Source organism: Oncorhynchus mykiss, chromosome 8 (genome assembly GCF_057628025.1).
Source record: "Oncorhynchus mykiss isolate SJ-2025 chromosome 8, ASM5762802v1, whole genome shotgun sequence".
In the NCBI taxonomy this organism is placed as follows: Eukaryota; Metazoa; Chordata; class Actinopteri; order Salmoniformes; family Salmonidae; genus Oncorhynchus; species Oncorhynchus mykiss.
In genome coordinates this window covers 22,188,693-22,215,348 of record NC_143029.1, presented here as the reverse complement: position 1 = coordinate 22,215,348, position 26,656 = coordinate 22,188,693, and the positions used below count along the sequence as shown (strand labels likewise).

The 26,656-nt window shown below is 46.8% G+C and overlaps 1 protein-coding gene across 46 annotated transcripts in view; it reads left to right on the top strand.

Moving 5' to 3' along the window:
- afdna (afadin, adherens junction formation factor a) overlaps positions 1-26,656 on the top strand; it is a 132,325-nt gene that overhangs the window by 74,564 nt on the left and 31,105 nt on the right. For 15 of the 46 annotated variants that reach the window (XM_021611944.3, XM_090242919.1, XM_036985016.2 and 12 more), the window contains exons 4-22: positions 148-302; positions 478-638; positions 1,818-1,975; positions 4,837-4,924; positions 7,455-7,613; positions 11,136-11,180; positions 11,953-12,047; positions 12,179-12,432; positions 15,409-15,478; positions 15,670-15,761; positions 16,412-16,473; positions 18,080-18,285; positions 19,554-19,574; positions 20,839-20,984; positions 22,166-22,260; positions 24,015-24,280; positions 24,547-24,690; positions 25,070-25,268; positions 25,564-25,667. In XM_021611944.3, coding sequence (XP_021467619.3) covers positions 148-302; positions 478-638; positions 1,818-1,975; positions 4,837-4,924; positions 7,455-7,613; positions 11,136-11,180; positions 11,953-12,047; positions 12,179-12,432; positions 15,409-15,478; positions 15,670-15,761; positions 16,412-16,473; positions 18,080-18,285; positions 19,554-19,574; positions 20,839-20,984; positions 22,166-22,260; positions 24,015-24,280; positions 24,547-24,690; positions 25,070-25,268; positions 25,564-25,667 — 2,520 coding nt within the window. The remainder of the gene's footprint in view (positions 1-147; positions 303-477; positions 639-1,817; positions 1,976-4,836; positions 4,925-7,454; positions 7,614-11,135; positions 11,181-11,952; positions 12,048-12,178; positions 12,433-15,408; positions 15,479-15,669; positions 15,762-16,411; positions 16,474-18,079; positions 18,286-19,553; positions 19,575-20,838; positions 20,985-22,165; positions 22,261-24,014; positions 24,281-24,546; positions 24,691-25,069; positions 25,269-25,563; positions 25,668-26,656) is intronic. The other 31 variants (XM_021611943.3, XM_090242905.1, XM_090242928.1 and 28 more) reach the window with 3 other exon arrangements.

Genomic DNA, 26,656 nt, shown 5'->3' with positions numbered 1-26,656 from the left:
GATCACCTAAATGACACAATTAGACTAAGTGAACTGCCTTAATAACAAACCTCACACCCTCTCCCATCGTAACTGCTTGCGCTCTTTTGCTCTCACTCTTTCACTCTTTCACTCTTTCTCTTTCTTTCGTGCCCTTTCTCACCATAGAAGGCGCAGAGCAACGGGCCGGAGAGGGAGAAGGAGGGAGTAATCCAGAACTTCAAACGGACACTGTCCAAGAAAGAGAAGAAGAAGGAGAAGAAACGAGAGAAGGAGGCTCACATTTCTGACGGAGATGAGCAAGCACTGAGCAGAGAAGATGGGTAAGGAGGGCAATGTCACACGCTTTATATAATATTTACTTACTTAGTCTTGCTGGTTGAAAATTATATAATTGATGAAGAACGTCCCCACATCCACCTGATAGTATATTAACATGCATGGTAAAGCAAATGGAGCCAAGGAGCACTTCTGAATGTATTTCTCCTGCTCCTCCAGTGAGAACTCCAGACTGGCGGCGGAGGTGTACAAGGACATGCCGGAGAACAGCTTCACCCGGACCATCTCCAACCCTGAGGTGGTGATGAAGAGGAGGCGGCAGCAGAAACTGGAGAAGAGGATGCAGGAGTTCCGCAGCAGCGACGGCAGGCCAGACTCGGGTACACTCACCCTGGGACTGTCTGTCAATTAAAAACTTACAATGTGTTATTCATCTTTTATTTGAACAGACTAGCGGTGTGAGGACACGAGTGTGAGAGCCGAGCGTGAGAGCCGAGCGTGTGTGTCAGGGTGAAGTCCAAAAGCCATTGTCTCTGGTTCTTGTCGTGTCCCGTCTATGACCAGTAGAGAACACCCTGTCACCATACTGTAATTACATAAGTCCTGGATCAGTCAGAGCAGAGGTCCACTCTAACCCGCTTTAGCCAATGTCCTCTGTGAACACCACACACTGTCTGGTACTGCCAGTCCTCACATCTTGTTCCCTGTGGCTTACAGCCCTCTGCCAACCAATGCAGGAACAGCAAGCTGCAACACCAAAAACGGCCGCAGAAGTTTTTTTTCTTCTCCCATAGTTAGTGACGTGTAAAAAAAAGAATTGGTCCGCCTGACCTCTGCATCCCAGAACTTTTTTGGTCAAGTGGTTATGGTGGCATAACTGTTGTTAAAAAGGCATTCATCTCGTAGTGTTTAGAATAAGTAAAAAGATTGTCTTGAATCTAGGGTAATCTAATCCCTAGATCTGTGGTTCGGGGCAACTTTCTACCTCCTGACACTTCTTTACCCAGACCTCAGAGGTTATGTTACCCAGACCTCCGAGGTTATGTTGCCCAGACCTCCGAGGTTATGTTGCCCAGACCTCCGAGGTTATGTTGCCCAGACCTCCGAGGTTATGTTGCCCAGACCTCCGAGGTTATGTTGCCCAGACCTCCGAGGTTATGTTGCCCAGATCTCTGAGGTTATGTAATCGGGATGCCTTAGCCCTCTGGTCTGGTCAGCCTCTTCACTCCCAGCTAAATACCCCTCTCTGGCACAGATATAAACCTTTATCCCAGTTCCTTCTCATATTTCCTCTCTATCTCATCCCAGTCCAGAGGATAAAGCCCTGTGTAAAATAGGCCAGCAGTTTAGCCCTACAGCCCTGTCTTTTAACTCAACTCAGAGCCAGTGCTTAGTCTGAGAGGGAAAGATAAAAAATAAAGTGTGTGTGTCAGAGTGCTGATTGGGAGAAATACTGCTATATGGAATATTCCCACAATGGAAAGTAAAATATCTCTAATAGATTAGCATAATCCAAGGAATATGCTCACACGTGCGAGTGTCCTGTCTCTGTCTCTTAGGGGGGACGTTGAGGATCTATGCAGACAGTCTGAAACCCAATATCCCCTATAAGACCATCTTGCTGTCCATGACAGACATGGCAGACTTTGCTGTGGTGGAGGCCCTGGAGAAGTACGGCCTGGAGAAGGAGAACCCCCGGGAGTACTGCATTGCCAGGGTAAGAGTCAGCACACCACTCCATTCCAAACACAACTAGACGTTACTCTGCCCCATTAGAAGCCAACCTTGGGCCTGAAGAGTTATAGCGGGTTTGGGCCTTTCTTCCAACCCAGCACCAACCTGATTCAGCTCTTCACACCCTAGATGAGCAGTTTATTAGTTAAATCAGGGTTGTTAGTGTTGGTACAAAATCCTTGCACACCATGTAGCTCACCAGGACCAGGGTTGGTGATCACTCCTCCATATTAGCCTCACCTACCAAGCTTCTAGATCCCTCAAACTAAACTCTGGACCTCGAAGCCAGTTCCACTGCATTTTTGTTTCCCTCTAATCAGGGGCTGATTTAGACCTGGAACACTAGGTGTGGGCAATTAATTATTAGGTAGAACAGAAAACCAGCAGGCTCCGGACCTCGTTGGGTAAGAGGTCAATACCCTGCTCTAGATATTACTGTACACCAGTGGTATTCAAAGTCGAGGTCGTGGCCCCTAGTGGGGTCATCAAAATAAACAATAAAAAAGAAATTGAACAGAACAGTGAGTACACATTATTGTATAGGACAATATACACATCTTTTTGAGTAAGAATGTGAAAAATACAATTTTATTACATTTATTATTTGGGTTTCTTTTCATTTTGATAAGAGATTTAAATGTAATGAAGGTTATTTGTTGACTTAAAAATAAATATAGTGATTTTTAAGGTTGTGTCGTTAGCTTTGGGGTGGGATGGGGTCCTCAGAAATTCTGAAAGAAAAAATGGTGTACCAGCTTAAATTGGAATACAACTGCTGTACACAGTTATACAATATGACAGACTCACCTTTCTCACCTTGTATCTCTAGTTTTATAGCATCATCAAATCACGCACCCACTTGTGGTCAGAGTTTTACAGGGAACACTCTTAGTTTGGGAGCACAGTTCACAAAAGTGAAACGTTTGTATAGTGTCTTCAGAAAGTGTTTGCACCCCTTGACCTTTTCCACATGTTCTTGTTATGATCTGAATTTAAAATGGATTCATGGGGTTGTTTGTCACTGGCCTACAAACTAAACCCCATAATGTCAATGTGTAATTATGTTTTTTTTTTTACAAATGAATCAAAAATGAAAAGCTAAAATATCTTCAGTCAATTAGTGTTCAACCCCTTTGTCATGGCAAGCCAGTTCAGGAGTGACAACGTGGTAAAGTCACATAATAAGTTGCATGAATGACTACCTCATCTCTGTACCCCACACATACAATTATCTGTAAGGTGCATCAGTCGAGCAGAGAATTTCAAGCACAGATTCAACCACGAAGACCAAGGAGGTTTTCCAATGCCTCGCAAAGAAGGGCACCTATTTGTAGATGGGTAAAAATTGAAAAAAAGCTGACATTGAATATCCCTTTTGAGCTTGGTGAAGTTATTAATTACACTTTGGATGGTGTATCAATACACCCTGTCACTACAAAGATACAGGTGTCCTTCCATCTCAGTTGCCGGAAAGGAAGGAAACCACGCAGGGATTTCCCCATGAAGCCAATGGTGACTTTAAAACAGTTACAGAATTGAATGGCTGTGATAGGAGAAAACTGAGGATCGATTGACAAAATTGTAGTTACTCCACAATACTAACCTAATTTGACAGTAAAAAGAAGGAAGCCTGTACAGAATTTAAAAAATAAATAAAATATGCATTCTGTTTGCAGCAAGGCACTAAAGTCATACTGCAAAGCAATTAACTTTTTGTCCTGAATACAAAGTGGTGTGTTTGTGGCAAATACAACACATTACTGAGTACCACTTTCCATATTTTCAAGCATAGTCATGTCTGCATCATGTTATGGGTAGGCTTGTGAGGCACTGTATATATGCCTCACAAGAGGAGCTTAGGTCACCCTTGTGTAATACACACCCCCGAGCCGCCATGCTGTCCTATTTAGAAAATGGAGGTGTGAGTAACAAATGAATGTTTGCTCGATTTCCCCTCCATTTGTCTCCGGGGTGAACTAGAGGACAGGGTGGGTGTTGCCGGGCCACATTTTAAGCTGATTTAATGTTTCTGCGGTAACTGGCCTAGGTCCTATTTAAACCCTACATACAGTATTTCATCAGCCGGCTGCACTCTCTGTCTCTGTGTATGTGTGTGTGTGACTCTCACTCCCTCTCTCCTTCCCTTCATCCGTCTCTCTCTCCGTATCTCCCATCTGGCCGGCCACACTCCTCCCTGTGGTCTGACAGATTAAAGCATGAAGGGGTCTGTTGGCACAGGCCTTTGTTTGATAGTAATTGAATTGCATTTCTCCAAAGTGCCAGGCCAGCAGATGTGTGTGTGTGTGTGTGTGTGTGTGTGTGTGTGGTTGCAGGGTAGGGATAGCAGAGCAGCAGCACCATGGCTGGCCTAATATCGCCTGTCATCGTGTGACAAACATCTCCATGCTTCAGCGCCAACCTTCGCCACCTCACATCCCGGCCTCGGTCACAGCCAATCACATTAAAGCAGTCCCTCCCCCTTCAGTCCCTCCACCATCCGCCTCTCATTTATACATCCGAGTCATTAAAAAAGGAAACATTTCAAATGCTCCAATCAGACATGGACATTTGCCTCGCCAGCGTCTTGTGTTGGACAGGTCATCACTACAGCCAGAGTGAGTGGAGAGTAGGAGGGAGAGAGGTTATGTCTGGAGCATGAGGAACTGGAGCATTCTTAGGTGCAGTAATCATGTTATAAAGGCTGGTTTGGTACACATCTTTTATGGCCCCTATATACATTATAATTGAGCATTGAGGTATTCTATGTGAATTATTGTTTGGTTGATTTGGAATTTGCTGTGGAATGTGTGGTTGTTTCATGGGTGTGGTTTTGTGGTTCTGCAGCACACAGATGACAAGTCTGGGAAGGAGATCATCCTGGATGATACAGAGTGTCCTCTTCAGATCTTCAGAGACTGGCCCAATGACAGAGGTAGGACACCATAGCACTACGGGCCCAATCATAGATTCAGATCCTGCTTGTATCTGAAGTTTTACAGCACCTCTTCCATTGACAGCATTGCATGATTTATACACAGCCAAAAGCTCATTTTAACTAATAGTGAATCTACACTGAACAAAAATAGAAACACAACATGTAAAGTGTTGGTTTCATGAGCTGAAATAAAAGATCCCAGAAATGTTCTATGAGTAAAAACTTTCTTTTTGTTAAATTTTGTGTACAAATTTGTTTACATTCCTGTTAGTGAGCATTTTTCCTTTGACAAGCTAATCCATCCACCTGACAGGTGTGGCGGCATATCAAGAGGCTGATTAAACAGCATGATTGTTACACAGTTGCACCTTGTGCTGGGGACAATAGAAGGTCATAAGCTACGGACAACAACATTGCATTTGATTGATTGACAATTTGAATGCATAAAAATAACATCGAGATCCTGAGGCCCGTTATCTCAAATCAAATGTATTTATATAGCCTTAGATCAGCTGCTATCTCAAAGTGCTGTACAGAAACCCAGCCTAAAACTCCAAACCGCAAGCAATGCAGGTGTAGAAGCACGGTGACTAGGAAAACCTCCCTAGAAAGGCCAAAACCTAGGAAGAAACCGAGAGAGGAACCAGGCTATGAGGGGTGGCCAGTCTTCTTCTAGCTGTGCTGGGTGGATCTGGTGGGTCTGACCAGCATGGTCAAATAATAATTATCACAGTAGTTGTCGAGGGTGCAACAGGTCAGCACCTCTACCGCTCCTGCTGCCTCTAGAGAGTTGAAAACAGCAGTTCTGGGACAGGTAGCACGTCCGGTGAACAGGTCAGGGTTCCATAGCCGCAGGCAGAACAGTTGAAACTGGAGCAGCAGCAAAGCCAGGTGGACTGGGGACAGCAAGGAGTCATCATGTCAGGTAGTCCTGAGGCATGGTCCTAGGGCTCAGGTCCTCCGAGAAAGAAAGAGGGAATTAGAGCATACTTAAATTCACACAGGACACTGGATAAGACAGGAGAAATACTTCAGATATAACAAACTGACCCTAGCCCCCCCGACACATAAACTACTGCAGCATAAATACTGGAGGCTGAGACAGGAGGGATCAGGAGACACTGTGGCCCCATCCGATGATACCCTCGGACAGTTCCAAACAGGCAGGATATAACCCCACCCACTTTGTCAAAGCACAGCCCCCACACCACTAGAGGGATATCTTCAACCACCAACTTACCATCCTGAGACAAGGCCGAGTATAGGCCACAAAGATCTCCGCCACGGCACAACCCAAGGTGGGGCGCCAACCCAGACAGGAATACCACGTCAGTGACTCAACCCACTCAAGTGTTGCACCCCTCCTAGGGACAGCATGGAAGAGCACCATTAAGCCAGTGACTCAGCCCCTGTAATAGGGTTAGAGGCAGAGAATCCCAGTGGAGAGAGGGGAACCGGCCAGGCAGAGACAGCAAGGGTGGTTCGTTGCTCCAGTGCCTTTCCGTTCACCTTCACACTCCTGGGCCAGACTACACCTATACTCTCTACACTCGCCAGTTTTAGCTTTAGCCAGTACGATCGTCAGATGAGCCTTAACGTCGGTAGCCCTGCCCCCCGGTAAACAGTGTATGATCACTGGATGATTTGTTTTAAGTCTAATACTGCGGGTAATGGAGTCGCCAATGACTAGGGTTTTACATTAGTCAGAGCTAATGGTGGGAGGCTTCGGCGTCTCAGACCCCGTAACGGGAGAAGTAGAGACCAGAGAAGGCTCGTCCTGTGATTCCGACTTGCTGCTTAATGGGGAGAGCCAGTTGAAAGTTTCTGTCGGCTGAATGAGCGACACCGGTTGAGCATTCCTACAGCATTTCCCTCCAGAAACCGTGAGAAAGTTGTCCGGCTGCGGGGACTGTGCGAAGGGATTTATACTACTATCTGTACTTACTGGTGGCACAGACGCTGTTTCATCCTTTCCTACACTGAAATTACCCTTGCCTAACGATTGCGTCTGAAGCTGGGCTTGTAGCACAGCTATCCTCACCGTAAGGCGATCGTTCTCCTGTATATTATGAGTACAGCGACTGCAATTAGAAGGCATCATGTTAATGTTACTACTTAGCTTCGGCTGGTGGAAGTCCTGACGAACCAAGTCCAGATAAAGCGTCCGGAGTGAAAAATTTGTATGAAAAAAAAAAAAAAAAGTTGAGTGAGGGGAAATAACTAAAAAATATAAATGGTAATTAAAAAGTAAAAACCGTTAAGTTGTCAGGTAGCAAAGTAAGGTTAGCAACAAAACGCACAGCAGCACGTAAACATGTCTGCAAGTTGTGACCAGAAATGACACCTGTGCCCAGATGCATATCTGTATTTCCAGTCATGTGAAATCCATAGATTTGGGCCTAATGAATTGCATGTTGCGTTGAGGATAGTCCGTTGTCTGTAAGGATTGTATTGTTTTAATCTGAAATCCCCTGTCTATACTGCCCTCTCCTGGTAGCTCTGGGTCATAATGCATGTGTTGTTTCAGGAGACCTAGTATTCCAGCTGAAGAAGAGACCTCCAGACTACGTGCCAAAGAAGGGTCGCAAGCCAGAGGACAAGGGCCCCAGGGGGAAGGGCATGGACATGTCCCTGCATGGGTCTCTACCCCCAGAGAAACTGCCTTACCTGGTGGAGCTCAGCCCAGGTGTGTCATACACACACGCACTGCAGATCACATATATATGACACATATACACACTCTTGAACAAGAACACACACACACATTCCCAGCCGACGCCAAATGCTGGCGTGTACAGAACTGCAGGATGTAAGACGACAGTTAATTCTACTCACATAGCTAACAGAACAGTATAATCACTGTAATTGCGCAATGACATTCACACACCAGTAGAGGCATGGTAGGCAATATGGACCAAACCTGATGCCCTGAACTTTCTACTCTTCTGAAAGGGGAGTGAGGTGGGCCCTAGAAGCATCTCCTGCCAAGTTGACTGTACCTAAGCTTGGGCGGTATCCAGATTTTCATATTGTCATACCGTCCTTCTCTCATCCCGGGATTTACGGTATTACCGGCACACGCAAGAAAAGCCCTTTTGGGCCTCTATTACCAGAATGCTAACAAAATTAGCCCCAACTTATAGTGAACTCACATAGAAGCTGTTAGCTAAATGCTAATGAGCGAAAACGAACTTAAACGAGTTGCAAGATGGGCAAATCCAGCTCATAAAGTTTTACAAGCATAGCTAGTGTAGCTACCGAATCACTTTCGGTGAGTGTGGACATTTAACAGCAAAAGTGAACGAGGCAAATTGTGCACAAGAACAAAGTTGTGATGCATGCGTTTCTGAAGGAAGAGCAGCATATGTACACCAAAGAACAGAGGGGAAAAAAACACTATGAAGCACTGGGAAAAAATGGCTGCTGTACAGATAAATTATCCATAGCTGCACAGCAGAGACTCACCGATAGAGAACGCTATGGACTGACTAGCTCCCGCTTTCTCCCGTTGTGCTATTTACAAACAAACACGTGACTGGCTCAACTGTTCTGGGGAACTACGGTAAACTACAGTAAACTACTGTAAACTACGGTAAACTACTGTAAACTACGGTAAACTACGGTAAACTTCATCATGTGAAATAATGTGACCGGTGAAATGAAGTTGCACAAGTTGACTGCAGGTATTAACTTAAGAAGGCTACAAATATTCACATTTATTGAAAACTTCAAATTAGAGGTCAACCAATTTAATCGGATTCGCCGATTAATTAGGGCCGATTTCAAGTTTTCCTAACAATCGGAAATAGGTATTTTTGGACACCGATTTGGCCGAATTATTATTTATTTTTTTAACACCTTTATTTATCCTTTTATTTAACTAGGCAAGTCAGTTAAGAACACATTCTTATTTTCAAAGATGGCCTAGTAACGGTGGCAAAATTAACCAGGTGAAATTGTGTCACTTCTCTTGCGTTCATTGCACGCAGAGTCAGGGTTTATGCAACAGTTTGGGCCGCCTAATTTGCCAGAATTTTACGTAATTATGACATAACATTGAAGGTTGTGCAATGTAACAGGAACATTTAGACTTATGGATGCCACCCGTTAGATAAAATACGGAACATTTCCGTATTTCACTGAAAGAATAAACGTCTTGTTTTCGAGATGATAGTTTCCGGATTCGACCATATTAATGACCTAAGGCTCGTATTTCTGTGTGTTATTATGTTATAATTAAGTCTATGATTTGATAGAGCAGTCTGACTGAGCGATGGTAGGCACCAGCAGGCTCGTAAGCATTCATTCAAACAGCACTTTCGTGCGTTTTGCCAGCAGCTCGTCGCTGTGCTTCAAGCATTGAGCTGTTTATGACATCAAGCCTATCAACTCCCGAGATTAGGCTGGTGTAACTGATGTGAAATGGCTAGCTCGTTAGCGGAGTGCGCGCTAATAGCGTTTCAAACGTCACTCGCTCTGAGACTTGGAGTGGTTGTTCCCCTTGCAGAGGGGCTTTTGTGGAGCGATGGGTAACGCTGCTTCAAGGGTGGCTGTTGTCGATGTGTTCCTGGTTCGAGCCCAGGTAGGGGCGAGGAGAGGGACGGAAGCTATACTGTTACACTGGCAATACTAAAGTGCCTATAAGAACATCCAATAGTCAAAGGTATATGAAATACAAATCGTATAGAGAGGAATTGTCCTATAGTTCCTATAATAACTACAACCTAAAACTTCTTACCTGGGAATATTGAAGACTCATGTCAAAAGGAACCACCAGCTTTCATATGTTCTCATGTTCTGAGCAAGGAACTTAAACGTTAGCTTTCTTACTTGGCACATATTTCACTTTTACTTTCTTCTCCAGCACTTTGTTATTACATTATTTAAACCAAATTGAACATGTTTCATTTTAGTCGAGGCTAAATTTATTTTATTGATGTATTATATTAAGTTAAAATAAGTGTTCATTCAGTATTGTTGTAATTGTCATTATTACAAATACATTTTTTTGTAAATCGGTATCTGTATCAGCTTATTTTGGTCCTCGGTATCAGCGTTGAAAAATCATAATCGGTTGACTTCTTCTACTTCAAATAAATAGTTTTGATAGTATTGAAAAACCATCCCGTTGCTTTTTCCAAATGCTCCAGTATGCGGTATACTTCCCAAGCCTAACTGTACCCTCTCTCTCCCACTCGCTGAAGACACATTTCAGTTGAATGCATTCAGTTGTACAACTGACTAGGTATCTTCCCTTCCCCACCAAGAGAATGCTTTCAGGACTACAGTAGCTGCTGCTCGTGTTCTTCCTTGGTCAGGAATGGGGGTGGTTTGATGGGGGTGGGGGCCACAAAAAACATGGAACACATCATTAGGAGTCGCTGTGGCTCGGGTCTGGGTACACCCCCCCCCCCCCCCCCCCAATTAGGGTGGAGGTGAATGTTATCAGTTTTTAATATAACTACTGATCAAGAGGCATGGGTAATTTAACCATGCTTACTACAAGTTTAGATAGCTGGACGATAGACTAACTTACCAATCACCTCCAAAAAATAGCTGACATGGGCTAATTGACAAGTTTCAAAGTTGCACCAGTGTTGAGACCCTGGCTGAGTCCCCCTCCCCCTACAAAAGGTGCGGACAACAAGTTGCCCATCCCTGGCCTAGGTGTTGGGTCCAGTATGATGGTCAGTCCTCACTGCTGGGCTGGCCCTAACAGCTGCCTGTTTCCACTGACCCTCTCTTTCTCTCTCGCTCTCTCTCTCTGCTCCCCTGACCAACCATGCAGTGCACTAACCCTGTCTCTCAGAACCATTTTTAACCTCAGGGATTTGATTAGTACTTAAAAGATTTGCAATTTTGCAATCTGTTTGCTTACACTGCCACAAAAGTGTGTCTCCCAGGCAAGGGTTATCTGCTCTTTCTGCAGGAAAGTGATTCAAGGTGTGTTGGGGGTTTAGGTGAAGGCTGTGTGTGTTAGTGTGGATTCTGCGATTTAAAAAAAAAAAAAAAATGATTGGTGATTATTACTGTGGGTGTGTGAGGCGAAGAAGGGCTCTGCGTTTTTTCCTTGGTGCAACATTTACACCCCATGCTGTGTCTTCTCTCTCCTGGCTTCCTGTGGTGTGTTCTGTCTGTCGCTACAACCTACTGCTGTGTCTTACTGCTGTGTCTTACTGCTGCCGCCTCTGCATGTCTGCTCACCTAGGGAGGGGGAATCACTATGGCTACTACACCTATCGGCATCACGAAGGTAAACCTACCACCCACGCCTCTCCTCCTCTCCACCACCACACCCATCTACTGCTGTGTTTCTCTGGATAGAAGTTGACTTGTGGTAAAACCTGCCCTTAAGTACAGATCTAGGATCAGACTACCCTGAAGATTATTGGTTATTCTAGTTTTGACCATTATTGTGATGGCAAAATATCTATCTGACCTTGTATCAGTGGTTAGTTGTTAGGAGATCGGGTAGGAGTTGACCCTAAGTTTCCCTTTCATTGATCTAGGATCAGGTTCTCCACCCCAAATGCTCGCCATAACAATTCGGTGAAAGGAAACCTTAGGTCAGTGTCTGTGGGCAACTGAATGCTACTGGCCTGAATGCTTTGTTGATCAGTGGCTCAGCCAATCAGAGAAGGGCCTCACTATCTAGGACGGGACCTTAAGTCAACTCCACTGCACTAAGCCACGTTTAGGGCCCCTGCCAGACATTATTGAGCTTAGCAATAGCAAGTGAGGATTTTCGCAAAACCCATAGGATTTTCAGAAGATACATGTTTTTCCCACCCTTGTTAACTAATTTGCTGCTTTGCTTTTACTAAAATCTGTTTTTACTAATCAAAATACACAGATTATCTGGTCTACTGGAAGTTATGACAACAGGGTTTTGTATGTCTATTTCCCCTCTTATGTATTTTGTGTGTGAAGTGTATGACTCTGTCATGTGTTGGTGAGTGAGTGAGTGAGTGAGCGAGCGTCCCTCCATATTGTGAGTACTGACTGTCTCCTGGTCTCCACCATAGACGGCTCAGACTCCAGGGACAAACCGAAACTCTACCGCCTGCAGCACAGTGTCACCGAGGTGGGCTCAGACACTACAGACGACGGCTCCATCCAGGTAAGGACCTGCCCTTTGTCTGTCTGTCTGTCTCATGCTACATTGATGTAGCTGTAAATTACGATGGCAGACTGGACAGCTAGTTATCTGAGCTAAAGGTCTAGTAATACTGAGTGTCTCCTCTCCTCCAGCTGTTTGGTCCAGGTATCCTGCCCCACCACTGTAAACTGATGCATACGGAGGGTTTGGTGACAGTGACACCACACAGTCTGGAGGCTGAGACTTACGTGGACGGCCAGCGTGTCACCGAGACCACCGTGCTGCGAAGCGGAGCCACACTGCAGTTCGGCGCCTCCCACGTGTTCAAGTTTGTGGACCCCAGCTACGACCACAGCATGGGCAAGGGAGGGCCCGGACAAATGATGAGAGGCAGGCACAAGTCAGGGTAGGTGGGGTGAGGGGTGTTGGCGCCAGCATATACACTCACACACACTCACCGGCGCACGCGTACACACGCGCACACACACGCACACACACCGTGGCCGCGAGAATAGTTTTTATTTATTTATAAAGATCCCCGTTAGCCGACACCTATGGCGACAGTCAGTCTCTCCTCAACTCTTAGCCAAGACAGACTGGCATGTATAGTATTAATATTAGCCGTCTGATTTACAATGAATAGTAAGTCGTGCCGCTCTGTTCTGGGCCAGATGCAGCTTAACTAGGTATTTCTTTGCAGCACTTGACCATATGACTGGACAATAATCAAGATAAGATAAAACTAGAGCCTGTAGGACCTGCTTTGTGGAGTGTGGTGTCAAAACATCAGAGCATCTCATTACGTACAGACCTCTCCCCATCTTTACAACCAAGATGGGTCTGGGGGGGTTATTTATTTTTAGGGGGTGCTGCGGCACCCTCAACCCCCCCCTTACTTCCCATGGCTTTGACACACACACACACACACTTGCAGTACACTACGAATGTAGACACATTTGGAAAGCTAGCTCGCTCATCCCAGTGGTGATGACAGGAATGGCTGTGAATGGGACAGGAAGCAGCGGAGACCGGCTGAAACCAGTGTCATCAGTCCCAGGATGCATCTCTCAGCTGCCTGACTGAACAGCACAATGGTGTGTTCTGAACAGGCCATGACAGCATAGCCTCCTGTTTACACATCGCTGCCAGCCACCAGCGATGACATGTGCATCCTTATTGGAGCCGTATTCCCTATATAGTGCACTACTTTTAATTAGAGCCCTCTGGGTCCTGGTGAAAACCAATGTACTTTAAAGGGAATAGAGTGCCATTTAACCCAGCCATGGCCTACCTGCTACTCATTCTGGTCTAGAACCCTGTGGCCTTAGTACACCAACCTATCTTCTGATAGTTGAATCTTTAGTCAAAACCTATATCTTGTCAGGTATCCTACCCATCTCTACAGCTCAGTCAGTGCTGCTGAATTCCATTTTGCAGGATTCTGACCTTCTCAAAGGTGTATTAGTTTGTGTGTGTGTGTGTGTGTGTGAGAGAGAGATTCGTTCCCTGGGGTTGGGATGTGACTCTAAGCCCGTAGTTGACCACATCGCTGCCATGGAAACAGATGCCACGTGGGCGGGAGGGGGAGGAGCCATCTGGGTGCAGCAGGTTTAGCTCTAATTTAACTCTGGCTGCAGAGAGAGGGAGCCGAAAAGAGATGTGGAAAGAGAGGAGGTAGGGAGAGAGTGGGGGAAAGAGAGGAGGTAGGGAGAGAGTGGGGGAAAGAGAGGAGGTAGGGAGAGAGTGGGGGAAAGAGAGGAGGTAGGGAGAGAGTGGGGGAAAGAGAGGAGGTAGGGAGAGAGTGGGGGAAAGAGAGGAGGTAGGGAGAGAGTGAGGGAAAGAGAGGAGGTAGGGAGAGAGTGGGGGAAAGAGAGGAGGTAGGAAGAGAGTGGAGGAAAGAGAGGAGGGTGGGGGGAAAGAGGGGGAGCGGAAGTGCCAGAATGGGGAAAAAGAGGGTAAAGAGGTAGATTTGGGTTGCCTGCCAGGCTTGGGCTGTTGTAAGGACACTCTAATCTGATCAGTCCGGGCTGGCTGGCTGGGGTGTGGCCTGCAGTGCTGTGTCATTAACGAGGCAGAGAGGACCAGGACCCTGGCGCCCCACATGCTCACACACACAGATCACTGCTGCAGCCTCCTCTGCTCACTACAAACACTACTCCAACCAGAGAGAGAGGGGGAGAGAGAACAGGACGGGGACACTGCCAGGTGAGACAGAGTAATGTCTTCCTATGGTTAGACAGTGGTAGGGCAGGGTTTCTACTTCTCACAGAGGAGAATGTGTTGCATTTGTGGACGTCTCCACCACATGGGGGAGGACACTATAGTAGATGACTGGAGAATGACCTAGGCTCTCATTGACAGTAGATTTATGAGGATTCAAGAAGATGACTATATTAGCATGTTATCAGTCGTTAGGCTTCTAGAGTGCGTTTGGTGAGCGGAGACGAACTGTTGATGTAGATCCACTAATTAGAGAGTCATTAAGTCTGTGTATATCTGGGCTTTAGACTAAGGACAGAATTCCCAGGATGTTAATTTGACCAGCCACGTTGACTTGATGTATAACATTTGGGCTGGCTGGCTGGGCTGGTTAATTTCTTCATGTTTGTGGATGTAGTGATAAACCCTAATCCACCGTTAATGCTGTGGCCTGATGTTAGAGAGGATGACATCTGGGTGAGAGAGGGAACGAGGGAGTGGAAAAGAGAATAGATCAGAGGACTTTTGGGACAGTTCTGGTGCATTTCTTGCTACTTGTACATTGGGACACGTATGTTTGCTATGGGACCTCCATGCTCCATGACCTCCAAAAACTCAATGGCTTTGAACAGCAATGGAAATCAAATGACACCAATTTAGTTCAAACTCAGACTATGGGTTTTGCTCTAAGTATGGGACTGTGTTGTGATTGGCCTGAACCAGTCCTCTCTGGTCAATTACACAGCTTTCAGTAAGAGAGGCTACAGTCACATGTTCCCCTCAGGGCAGACTGTATGGCTGTACTGTAGAGATCAGCATGTGTGCGTCCTCTTGTCATGGGTCAGCATATGAAATAGTAAGTCCTTTTCTTTAGAACAGACAGCTCTGTCTTTGCGTCTGGTGTGTGTGTGTGTCTGCGTACGTGCGCCTGGTGGGTGTGAGTGTGCGTACGTGCGTGTGTGTATGCGCCTGGTGTGTGTGCTCGTGTGCGTCGCCTGGTGTGTGTGTGTGTGTGTGTGTGGTGCTGTGGATTATGTCTGAGCTCCTGTCATTCTCTCCCAGTAATGAAAGTCCCTCCTGCTCTGCCTGGGAGATGTTCTGTCCTTGAGCTTATTGTCTTTCTCTTTCTGGCCACCTCTCTCTTTCTGGCCACCTCTCTCTTTCTGGCCCATCTGTCAAGCAGAAGTGTTCCTGAGACGACCTTTGACCTGCAAGGGGACCTCCACAGTGGGACGGCCCTCTCCACCAGCAAGGTACAGTAGCTCCCCCTCCATGTCAATGTGTGTCCTTTGGTGTTCTCAGCACTACGTGTGTGGTGGTTGTATGTGATTGCGGTCAGAGTGTTTCATATGTTGTGTGTGTAGTTGCTGTGTTTGAGGGATCTTAGTGCCATCGTTGGGCAGCAGAACATTCCACCATGAAGTGTATTGCTGTGTTACTGCAGAGCTCAGGGAAGCTGGAAATGGAGCGTTCATCCAACGGCAGCGAGAGAGGCATGGTCAAACCCATGATCCGCGGGGAGCAGCAGGACAGCAGGTGAGACACACACACACACACACACACACACACAAACACCTGGAATCAATGAATTAATGGGGACATTAGTAGCTCAGTTGGTAGAACATGGCGTTTGCAACGCCAGGGTTGTGGGTTCGATTCCCACGGGGGACCAGTATGAAAATGAATGCACTTACTACTGTGAATCCCTCTGGATAAGAGTGTCCGCTAAATGTAAATGAAATCTCCACTCTAGGTAACTCAGTTGAAGCTAGGTCAACTGCTACTCGAGACAGCATCTGTGTTTACAGTGGTGCTGCCTAGAGAGCAGTGGTACAGTAGCTTACGTCATAACTCTGTCACGCTACAGTCCCCTGCTCTGTCGGACACACCATCTCCAGCCATGCCTTGTGAACCAGGGGAAACCCGAGCCTCACTGAGCTGCACTGGGGTCCCTCATCAATAATACAGATACACACGTGCATGGTATACACACACGACTGCTCACTCTGACGCACAGGGAAGCTCATGCATTCACATATCCGGAGCAGACTGGAGCCATGCTGTACCAGCGTGTGCAGGCCCTGCTTCTGGAGAGGTGAACGGGCGGGGTGAACGGGCGGGGTGAACGGCGGGGTGAACAGGTCCTATGTGTGCTGGTTTACTGAGAGCCTCTGTCCTCCCTGCAGGTCCCAGGACAGCCTGAGCCCAGAAGTGACGCTGCCGGCCAGCATCGAGTTCAGGGACAACTGTGAGTCCTTCTCTGCTGGAGCTGAGTCCTGGCTAAGTACTGGCTCACTCTGCCCTTCTTTCTCTCTTTCTTTGTTTCTAGCTTTTTCTCTTCTCTCACTCTGAGTCTTTCTCTTACCATCTCTCTCTATACCTGCTGTGTAGTTTAGTAATATCTCTCTCTATACCTGCTGTGTAGTTTAGTAATATCTCTCTCTATACCTGCTGTGTAGTTTAGTAATATCTCTCTCTATACCTGCTGTGTAGTTTAGTAATATCTCTCTATACCTGCTGTGTAGTTTAGTAATATCTCTCTCTATACCTGCTGTGTAGTTTAGTAATATCTCTCTATACCTGCTGTGTAGTTTAGTAATATCTCTCTCTATACCTGCTGTGTAGTTTAGTAATATCTCTCTCTATACCTGCTGTGTAGTTTAGTAACATCTCTCTCTATACCTGCTGTGTAGTTTAGTAACATCTCTCTCTATACCTGCTGTGTAGTTTAGTAACATCTCTCTCTATACCTGCTGTGTAGTTTAGTAATATCTCTCTATACCTGCTGTGTAGTTTAGTAATATCTCTCTCTATACCTGCTGTGTAGTTTAGTAATATCTCTCTCTATACCTGCTGTGTAGTTTAGTAACATCTCTCTCTATACCTGCTGTGTAGTAATAGTGTGACTTAATGATAACTAGATAAAGGACATCCACACCATCTTGCTACAGTGCATTTAGCTGGTGTCTGAAAGGTATTGACTCATTGTCTGCAAGCTGCCGCCAACTGGCTTTTAATGTTGTCCACTGCCCCTAGGGGTTTTATTGAACACGGTCATGTCAACATTAACTGAAATGTTATTATGTAAATACGCACATTGTTAGACCTTGGTACCATAGAGGTCATATGTATGTATGACTGTCGACATGAATTAGTCAGGCTGTGAAAATAGCAGGTGGTAGCATGCAGGGCTCTTTCTCTCTCTTTCTCTCCCTCTTTCTCTCTCTCGCGCTCTTTCTCTCTCGCTCTTTCTCTCGCTCTCTCTCTCTTTCTCTCTCTTTCTCTCTCTCCCTCTCTCTCTTTCTCTTTCTCTCTCTCCCTCTCTCTCTTGATCGAGCAATTGGTTGATTACCTTCTAATCAATAGGGAGCCAAACCCACCAGTCTGTTCTGTGAATGACATGCAATGATTCTCCAATGAACACACACTGAATGTACTGCTACTTCTGATGTGTGTGATGGGCTCTCCCGCTCCCCCTTTGGCATAGCTTTATTGGTTTAAGCCATTTTAACTTGCCTTTCAAGCCCTATTATATGCAGAACCTTGTTTGTGGAGTCTAGTCTTGGGCCCGGCTGAAATCAGTCTCTGTGTATTTGAAGTTGTGTGAGCTTATGTGTTTGGCTGTGGAGCAGAGGCCTTTGATTTCTAATATCGGGGGGGGGGGGGTTGCTCTCTCACAATGCACTATAAACAGCCCCTGCTGGGGAACCAGGAAGCCAGGGTTGGGGACAATGTTATCACAAGGCCCTTCTGTAAACACACAAACATGCACACAGTCACTCCTGTAGCAAAATCAGGACTGACCCATCTGCCTGTGTCACGTGAACTCACACCGCACCGTTGTCACCCTCCAGCCGAAGATACCTTCCTGACGGCCATCATCAACTACACCAACAGCTCCACGGTGCACTTCAAGCTGTCCCCCACCTACGTGTTGTACATGACCTGTCGCTACGTCATGTCCAGCCACTACCGGCCCGACATCGGCCCCTCGGAGCGCACCCACAAAGTCATAGCCATCGTCAACAAGATGGTGAGCATGATGGAAGGAGTCATCCAGGTGAGTGTCCATCCTGCCTCCTCGCTGTATTTTTTCTCCTCCTCATTCTAATTAGGAGGACATTCAAGGTTTAAGGCCTGGGTTTGGTGTGTATATGACCACGTTATATCCTCAGCCAGTTGCCTGGAAAAAGGACACTCTGACAAAATATCATTTTGTTCTCTGCACTTTTATGTTTTTCTTTTGATTAGTTCATTTCACTTCCCTCTAGAGATACAGGTGACCCAGGACCGAAACAAAACCCCAAAGAAAACCCCAAACCCTGTAGCTGACTAGGTAGTCGTCCCGGTAGTCGTCCCGGTAGTCGTCCCGGTAGTCGTAGTATTTTGTAAGATTTCTCTTGGTTTATTCAACCAGGTCATTTCCACGGAATAATTTGTAGAGGCGTGAAGCCCATGTTATGTCTGTGTGTCCAACGTCTCTGTGTCCCCCTCCCTAATGTATTAACTGAAACACACTGAAATACAGGATCATTGTGGTGTTCCAAAAGCACTCTCAGCCAGCACAAAACCCAAATGACATTTTGTACTAGTGTAGCAGTAATGCCCATACTCTGGGACACCAACCCTGAGTTATGTGTGAAAAACAGAAATGGTCCAAAACAATCAAACCTAGCAGAGTTTGACTGACTCCTCACAACACTCAATATGGTGTGAGTTTAGACCTGTTTGTCTGGTCAGTTCTCATGGGATTCCTCATCCTGTCAATATACAACCTTAAAGACACTCAATTTACATACCGATTGTAGTCTGTTAATAGATAGATGATTATCTGTCTACACACTGACAGTGTCTGTCACAGACACATACTAGGCACACACAGTGCAGGAGCATTAGGGATATCTGTCTGCGTTGCTCTGTGTGTGTCTTATAGAAATCTTATAGAAATCATCCTGATGATTTTGGAAATCCAAGTCTTAAACCTTCATGAGGGACATTGGAAATGTAATCTGTGTTCCTTAAATAATCCATCTGCACAGCAATGCCCCTGCCTCCTACAGGGAACAGAATTGTGGGTACATTCAAAACTAGTTTCTGCCAGTAGGCTGTGCCTTCTCTTGCTATATTTAAAGGAAAAGGCATTTCCCATACACTACCAAAGTGGAGTTCATGTGTATTTCACATGACCATTTGTGTGTGTGAGTGCTGTGTGTTGTGTTCTGTTGACATACCTGTGTGTGAATCTGTCCATGCCATGGCTTTTGTTGACAGTCTTTCTCTGTCCTGTGGGATGTCTGTCTGTTTCCCCCCCCCTCACCTCTGTGACAGGAGATTCCTGAAGCGGACCAGGTAGGACACCTAACACGTTGCTCGGGGAGAGAGCTCTCTCTCTCTCATCTCTCACTCAGTCTCGCCCTCTATCGTCTCAGTCAAGCTTTGCTCAGTCCTCCATGCTTCTTTTCTCCATAACAGAAACCAAAAACCCCTCAACCAAACAATCCCTTCTCCAACAGCTGGACTCTAAAACACCAACATAATAACCCTCATTCAGCCTTCAACCTGGAACATGTGGTACTAAAACCAACAACAAATCTCTGATTGTGGCAACATTGAAGTAATTGTAATTTCCATGTGACCTCATGCTTTACTGCACTTCAGTGTGGATGAGAGACAAACCCCAACGTTCTTTTGCTTTTGTTGAATTTTCCCCTTCTCCATTTTTAATTTTGTCTGTGGTTTGACATGGTTGTTCTTTTGGATGCGTTCTGCCCTGTGGCCGTTCTGAAGTGGGGGTGTTGTCGTTTCTTTGTGGGGATAGACGAGTGCGGAATACACACGGACCAGCGCCGGCCGAGTCAAGTCGGGGAGGACCTTGTGTATCCCTTATTTTTTGTGTTAAGGGGACATTGACATTAGCTCATCACACAGACCAGACACTGGGCTCTAAAGCTTTAGCTTTATCTCTGCTACATGTTAGAGGTGTTCAAGAACCGCTTCACAGGCTACAAAACATGAGAACTGCGCTGAATGTCCATCCCAGACCAGTATTTGTTTGTATACTGATTGATGTGGAATGTGGTCCCCTTGCAGAGATGCAGTAGCTACTGCTAGAGGAAGTAGACCGCATTTATATCAGGACATGCAGGGAACTGCTCCACACAGAAGCTAGCAAGAAAATAAAAGTGGAATTAAATTTCCTGTAGGCACTGTTCTAACGTCAGTTTTCCCTAAATGGTTACGGTTCGGATTGGGTGAGGGTCAACTGATCTTAGATCTGTGCCTATTATAGCTGTACAATATGTTTGTCATATCAAATAATATATTGAATAAAGAGCCTGTTAATCCAGTAGTCAACTCTGCACAGCCCCCCCCCCCTCCAAACCTGACCCTCTGTGAGAGGCTATAACTGGGGGCCAGTGTCTGGTTCTGGACATCTTGGATTTGGGTGGGGTAGGGTGGCAGGTGCACGAGTCTATCCCTATCCCTGCTGCTACTGCTCATGGCTGTGAGTCTGAGAAAGTCCCCCCTTCACCCTGTGTCTGTCTATACCTCCTCTCTGACCCCCTGCTCTCTCTCTCTCGGTCTGTCCTGCTCTGTGATTGGTGTATTCCAGAAGCAGAAGAACATTGCGGGGGCCCTGGCTTTCTGGATGGCCAATGCCTCAGAGCTGCTCAACTTCATCAAGCAGGACAAGGATCTGTCGCGCATCACACTGGACGCCCAGGACGTGCTGGCACACCTCGTCCAGATGGCCTTCAAGTGAGTGCCCCGACTTCCTCCCTACCCTCTGGCCCCGTCTCTTTCCTAACGCCTGGTCCTCTCCTCTATGTAGTTCGATGCTCCTCCGTCTTCTTGGCCAGCCTCTTTAACTGCCCCGGTTTGTCTTCTTTCCACTCCTCTTTGCCCCATCATTCCCACTTCTTGTTCCTGTCCCTCTTCTGATCACTTCTCTGCCCCCCACTTTCTCACCCATGACCTGGAGACCAGGCTTTACCTTATCCTGCTCCCAGCTCTGTTTGTGTGCTAGTCACACGGAGCAGCAGCCCACACTACCCTGTCAATCCTGTGTATGTCATGTCTGCATGTACGCCATCAGGGCTAACTCAAACCACATGTGAGTAATAGTATGACTGGACAATTATTATGCTAATTCTAGATCAAAATGTGAAGTACCCTGCCATTTCTGGCATCGATTCTCCTGAGTGGAAAACAAAATATAGATGTCTGCTGCCCATGGAAAAATGGCCCTCGTTCACAGTGTCGTAGCTAGTGGTTAGCGGCCCATGCTAACTTCTGCCTGAGCTGTCCCATGAGCAATAAAAGTAGCCGAGGGACAGGGGGTTAAGCAAGATAATTGTGTTGCTTCAGCTCGAACCATGTAAGGATCTGGAGGAAGTAAATCTAGCCCTTGTCCGTACTGTTTCTGGAGTCTGTGTGTGGATGCAGGAACACAAAGGGGAGCTGTGAATATGTGGAATGTCTTGGGCCTGGCTTGTGTTGGCCAGGCTGGAGCAGGGCTCTATGGGCCTGGGGAGAGGGGAAAGGTCCCAGTAAAAACCGTTTCCACGGCTCTCCCGTTCCCCTGTTCTGCTCGCTGCTCCCTGGAATGGCTAGCTGAAACAACTGGTGCTTTGTCTTTTTCCCGGAGCAGAGCGGTGGCCGTGCCGGCCAGGCCAGACCACTGGTTTACTGTGGGATTCCAGAGGAAGTCCCGTTAGGGCTGTGTGTGTGTGTGTGTGTGTGTGCAAGTTTCTGCATTCTTCTGTATATCTGTCTTTTATGTGTGTGTGTTGCTCTCAGGACAAGTGTTGCTCTCAGGACAAGGGAACGTATGTGTGTTTGACTTCATGTAGGTGGACGTATATGCATTGTATGTGTCTTTTTGTTTATCCATATCCGTGTGGACCGTACAGAACCAATGTGTTGTTGTGTTATCTCAGGTACCTGGTCCAGTGTCTGCAGTCTGACCTGAGTAACTACATGCCTGCCTTCCTGGACGACCCAGAGGAACAGAACCCTCAAAGGCCCAAAATAGGTGACTCCCCTCTGTTCATACACAGTCTGACACTCTTACTGTGTGTATATTAAACTCATCCAGGCCACAGTGGGGGGATACTGTTACATTTGGAAACTCAGCAACAACAAAAAAAGTCCTCTTACTGTCAACTGTTTATTTTCAGCAAACTTAACATGTAAATATTTGTATGAACAGAACAAGATTCAACAACTGAGACATAAACTGAGTTCCACAGACATGTGACTAACAGAACTGGAATAATGTGTCCCTGAACAAAAGGGGGGGGAGGGTCAAAATCAGAAGTAACAGTCAGTATCTGTTGTGGCAACCAACTGCATTAAGTACTGCAGTGCATCTCCTTCTCATGGACTGCACCAGATTTTCCAGTTCTTGCTGTGAGATGTTACCCCACTCTTCCACCAAGGCACCTGCAAGTTCCCGGGCATTTCTGGGGGGAAATGGCCCTAGCCCTCACCCTCCAATCCAACAGGTCCCAGACGTGCTCAATGGGATTGAGATCCGGGCCCTTCGCTGTCCATGGTAGTCTTGCAGGAAATCATGCACAGAACGAGCAGTATGGCTGGTGGCATTGTCATGATGGAGGGTCATGTCAGGATGAGCCTGCAGGAAGGGTACCACATGAGGGAGGAGGATGTCTTCCCTGTAACGCACAGCGTTGAGATTGCCTGCAATGACAACAAGCTCAGTCCGATGATGCTGTGACACACTGCCACAGACCATGACGAACCCTCCACCTCCAAATCGATCCCGCTCCAGAGTACAGGCCTCTATGTAACGCTCATTCCTTCCATCACGCAAATCCGACCATCACCCTTGGTGAGACAGAACCGCGACTTGTCAGTGAAGATAACTTTTTGCCAGTCCTGTCTGGTCCAGCGACGGTGGGTTTGTGCCCATAGGCGACATTGTTGTCGGTGATGTGTGTTACGGACCTGCCTTACAACAGGCCTTACAAGCCCTCTGTCCAGACTCTCTCAGCCTATTGCGGACAGTCTGAGCACTGATGGAGGGATTGTGCGTTCCTGGTGTAAATCGGACAGTTGTTGTTGCCATCTTGTACCTGTCCCGCAGGTATGATGTTCGGATGTACCGATCCTGTGCTGGTGTTGTTACACGTGGTCTGCCACTGCGAGGACGAGCAGCTGTCTTTCCTGTCTCCCTGTAGCGCTGTCTTAGGCATCTCACAGTATGGACACTGCAATTTATTGCCCTGGCCACATCTGCAGTCCTCATGCCTCCTTGCATCATGCCTAAGGCACGTTCACGCAGATGAACAGGGACCCTGGGCATCTTTCTTTTGGTGTTTTTTAGAGTCAGTAGAAAGGCCTCTTCAGTGTCCTAAGTTTTCATAACTGTGACCTTAAATGCCTACCGTCTGTAAGCTGTTAGTGTCTTAACGACCATTCCACAGGTGCATGTTCATTAATTGTTTATGGGTCATTGATCAAGCATGGGAAACAGTGTTTAACCCTTTACAATGAAGATCTGTGAAGTTATTTGGATTTTTACGAATTATCTTTGAAAGACAGTTTCTTTTTTTGCAGAGTTTATTTACATTCACAGCTACACAGTATGTCACTCGGCTTGTTTTTTAAAGTGAGCCCTCTAGTGGGAACATAGTGTATAGAAATCAACTGAAACCTTGGTGGACTGGTTATTCACTAAGTACTCCAGCAGTAGTGGAAATGTAAAAAGACATTCCTCTTCCTTCCCCTCTTCCTCATCCTCCATCTCGCTCTCTCCCCACGTAGAGGATGTTTTGCACACCCTGACGGGCGCCATGTCGCTGCTGCGTCGTTGCCGTGTCAACGCGGCGCTGACCATCCAGCTGTTCTCCCAGCTCTTCCACTTCATCAACATGTGGCTGTTCAACAAGCTGGTGATGGAGGCCGACTCTGGACTGTGTTCACACTACTGGGGCGCCATCCTCCGCCAGCAGCTCAGCCACATCGAGGCCTGGGCAGAGAAACAGGGCCTGGAGCTGGCTGCTGACTGCCACCTCAGTCGCATCGTACAGGTATGATCCACCTATCTTTGTCCAGCACGGACACCTGTTAGCTACCCACTGTTTTCCACATGGTGACTTACTGTAGGCGGGGCAGGCTCTTCCACCTCAGAAGAATGGTTTTCATTGAATTCTTGTCAGCAGCTCTGGGTGATGCTTTAGGAGCCGTTGTTCCTATGGAAAGTTGTAGGGGAAGGACTTCAGCGTGGACAAAAGGTCACTATAAATCAAGTCCTTCTCTGTCATTAATTGTACTCTGTTCTGTTGTTCCTCCCCAGGCTACGACTCTTCTCACCATGGACAAGTACTCCATGCAGGACGTGCAGAACATCCACAACACCTGCTTCAAGCTGAACTCCCTGCAGCTCAACGCCCTCATGACCAACTACCACTGTGCTCCCGACGAGCCTTACATCCCCCCAGTAAGACATGACCTCACGCTCCTCTATTCACGTGTGCGCTCCTCTATTCACGTGCGCACTCCTCTATTCACGTTCGCACTCACACACTAGAGATGCAATGAATGACTCTGAAGTGGAGAAATGGGGGTTTGCGGTTTGAAGTATTGCTTAACACAAGTCTCCTCCCATAGTTGTAATGTGTTGGAGTTTGAGCTGTTATTTTGGGGTAAACATTAGCTAAGCTCACCGCTTGACTGATCTTCCTAGCTCCCTTTTCCAGTCCAGGTTGCTGTTTCTACTTTGTGGAATATTGAGGAAACAGTCAAAGGACCATTACACACATCCCTCTCCCCTGATGTAACTAAACCCCCATTGGTCCGTCTGGTGTCTCCCCCTATAGGAGCTTATAGACCACGTGGTTGCCGTGGCGGAGAACACAGCAGATGAGCTGGCTCGTAGCGACGGACGAGAGGTCCAGCTAGAGGAGGACCCTGACCTGCAGCTGCCCTTCCTGCTGCCCGAGGACGGCTACTCCTGCGACGTTGTGAGGAACATTCCCAACGGATTCCAGGAGTTCCTGGACCCCCTTTGTCAGAGAGGTACTTGTGTGGAGGAGGATACAAAAATACACTCTATTTCGGAATGTCACACCGGTTGTGTTCTGTCTAAACCTAAAGTTGTGAACCAATCAGAGGCTGGGCTGGCCTGTGTTTGTTTTGTTGACGTGTAGGCAGTGGAATGTAATAGCTATGTAAGAGGAGACTGGAGAGCTGTTTGCTCCTGTCCTCATCAGAGTGTTTGAGAGAGAGTTGTTCCTGCTGCCGTGTAAATGTAGTCTCAGATCTGTACTAAGTAGAAGAAGATAACTGTGATTTCCTCTCGTGTCCTGTGCAGGATTCTGTCGGCTAACCCCTCACCCGCGCTCCCCTGGGACCTGGACCATCCACTTTGAAGGAGTCGACTGCGACAGCCACTTCTCTGCAGACAACTCAGACCTGGTAGGTGTCCATCCAACCGTTACAGCTTAGGACTATGCAGGACACCATTACATTGAGCTGCATGATCATGCACATTAGTCCCTGTTAGTCATGACGCAGACATGTCCTTATACATTAGCCACCATATTACTAAGTAACGGAGAAGCACAGAGGAATGAATAGGCTGCTGCTTTTAGCTGTTTAGAACACTTTAATGTTTCAATTACTCTAACTTCTCTGTTTGTGGCTTAATGTTTTGGCATCACTTGTTTCCAACGATCGTATGGAAAACGTTAATGTCTCATGCTGCTGTCATGCAATCACCGTTCTGCCCTACTCTACTTAACACTAACAGACACACACACACACACACACACACACACACACACACACACTTCCTCCTGCTCGATTTCAATCAACACCAATTACACCACAGAGGCCAATAAGTGACCATAGAGCTCTGGAACAGCAGTAAATTATACCCTTCTCACCCTAATCACACAAAAAAAGAAATTACACTGCTTCCTGTATAATTGCCCTGTTTTTTTCCCCCCCAGCTCTCCTTTTTCATGCTTGAAACCTCAGCTCGGGGTTGGCATTAGCCCCAGCCCCCACACTAGTAAAGGGACCGGAGAGGAGGAGGGCGCCCAAACCATTTAAGCACCGCTGAGGTTTTGATTAATGGCCTCTTGGTCGTGTGCCAGGCAGGGCGACCCCGGCACCCCGCCTCATGTTTCCACCACATTGCTCCAGAATCACTACTCTAGTGTTCCATAGAGTCCCACTGTTAGCAACCATTACAGGGTTAATAAGACACACAGAGACAGACAGGGGATCCCCGAGGACAACAACGGGTAGGTTTCCCTGATCACTAGTCCAGACAGGAGGTGTTACTGTAGCTAGCCTAGTGCAGTCAGACTTTTGTCATCCTAAAAACTTTTTCTCTCTGGAGAAGATGCTCTCGCTGGCAGGTGTTGTTTGAGTTGAGAGTTAGTCTCTTACTGCAGAAT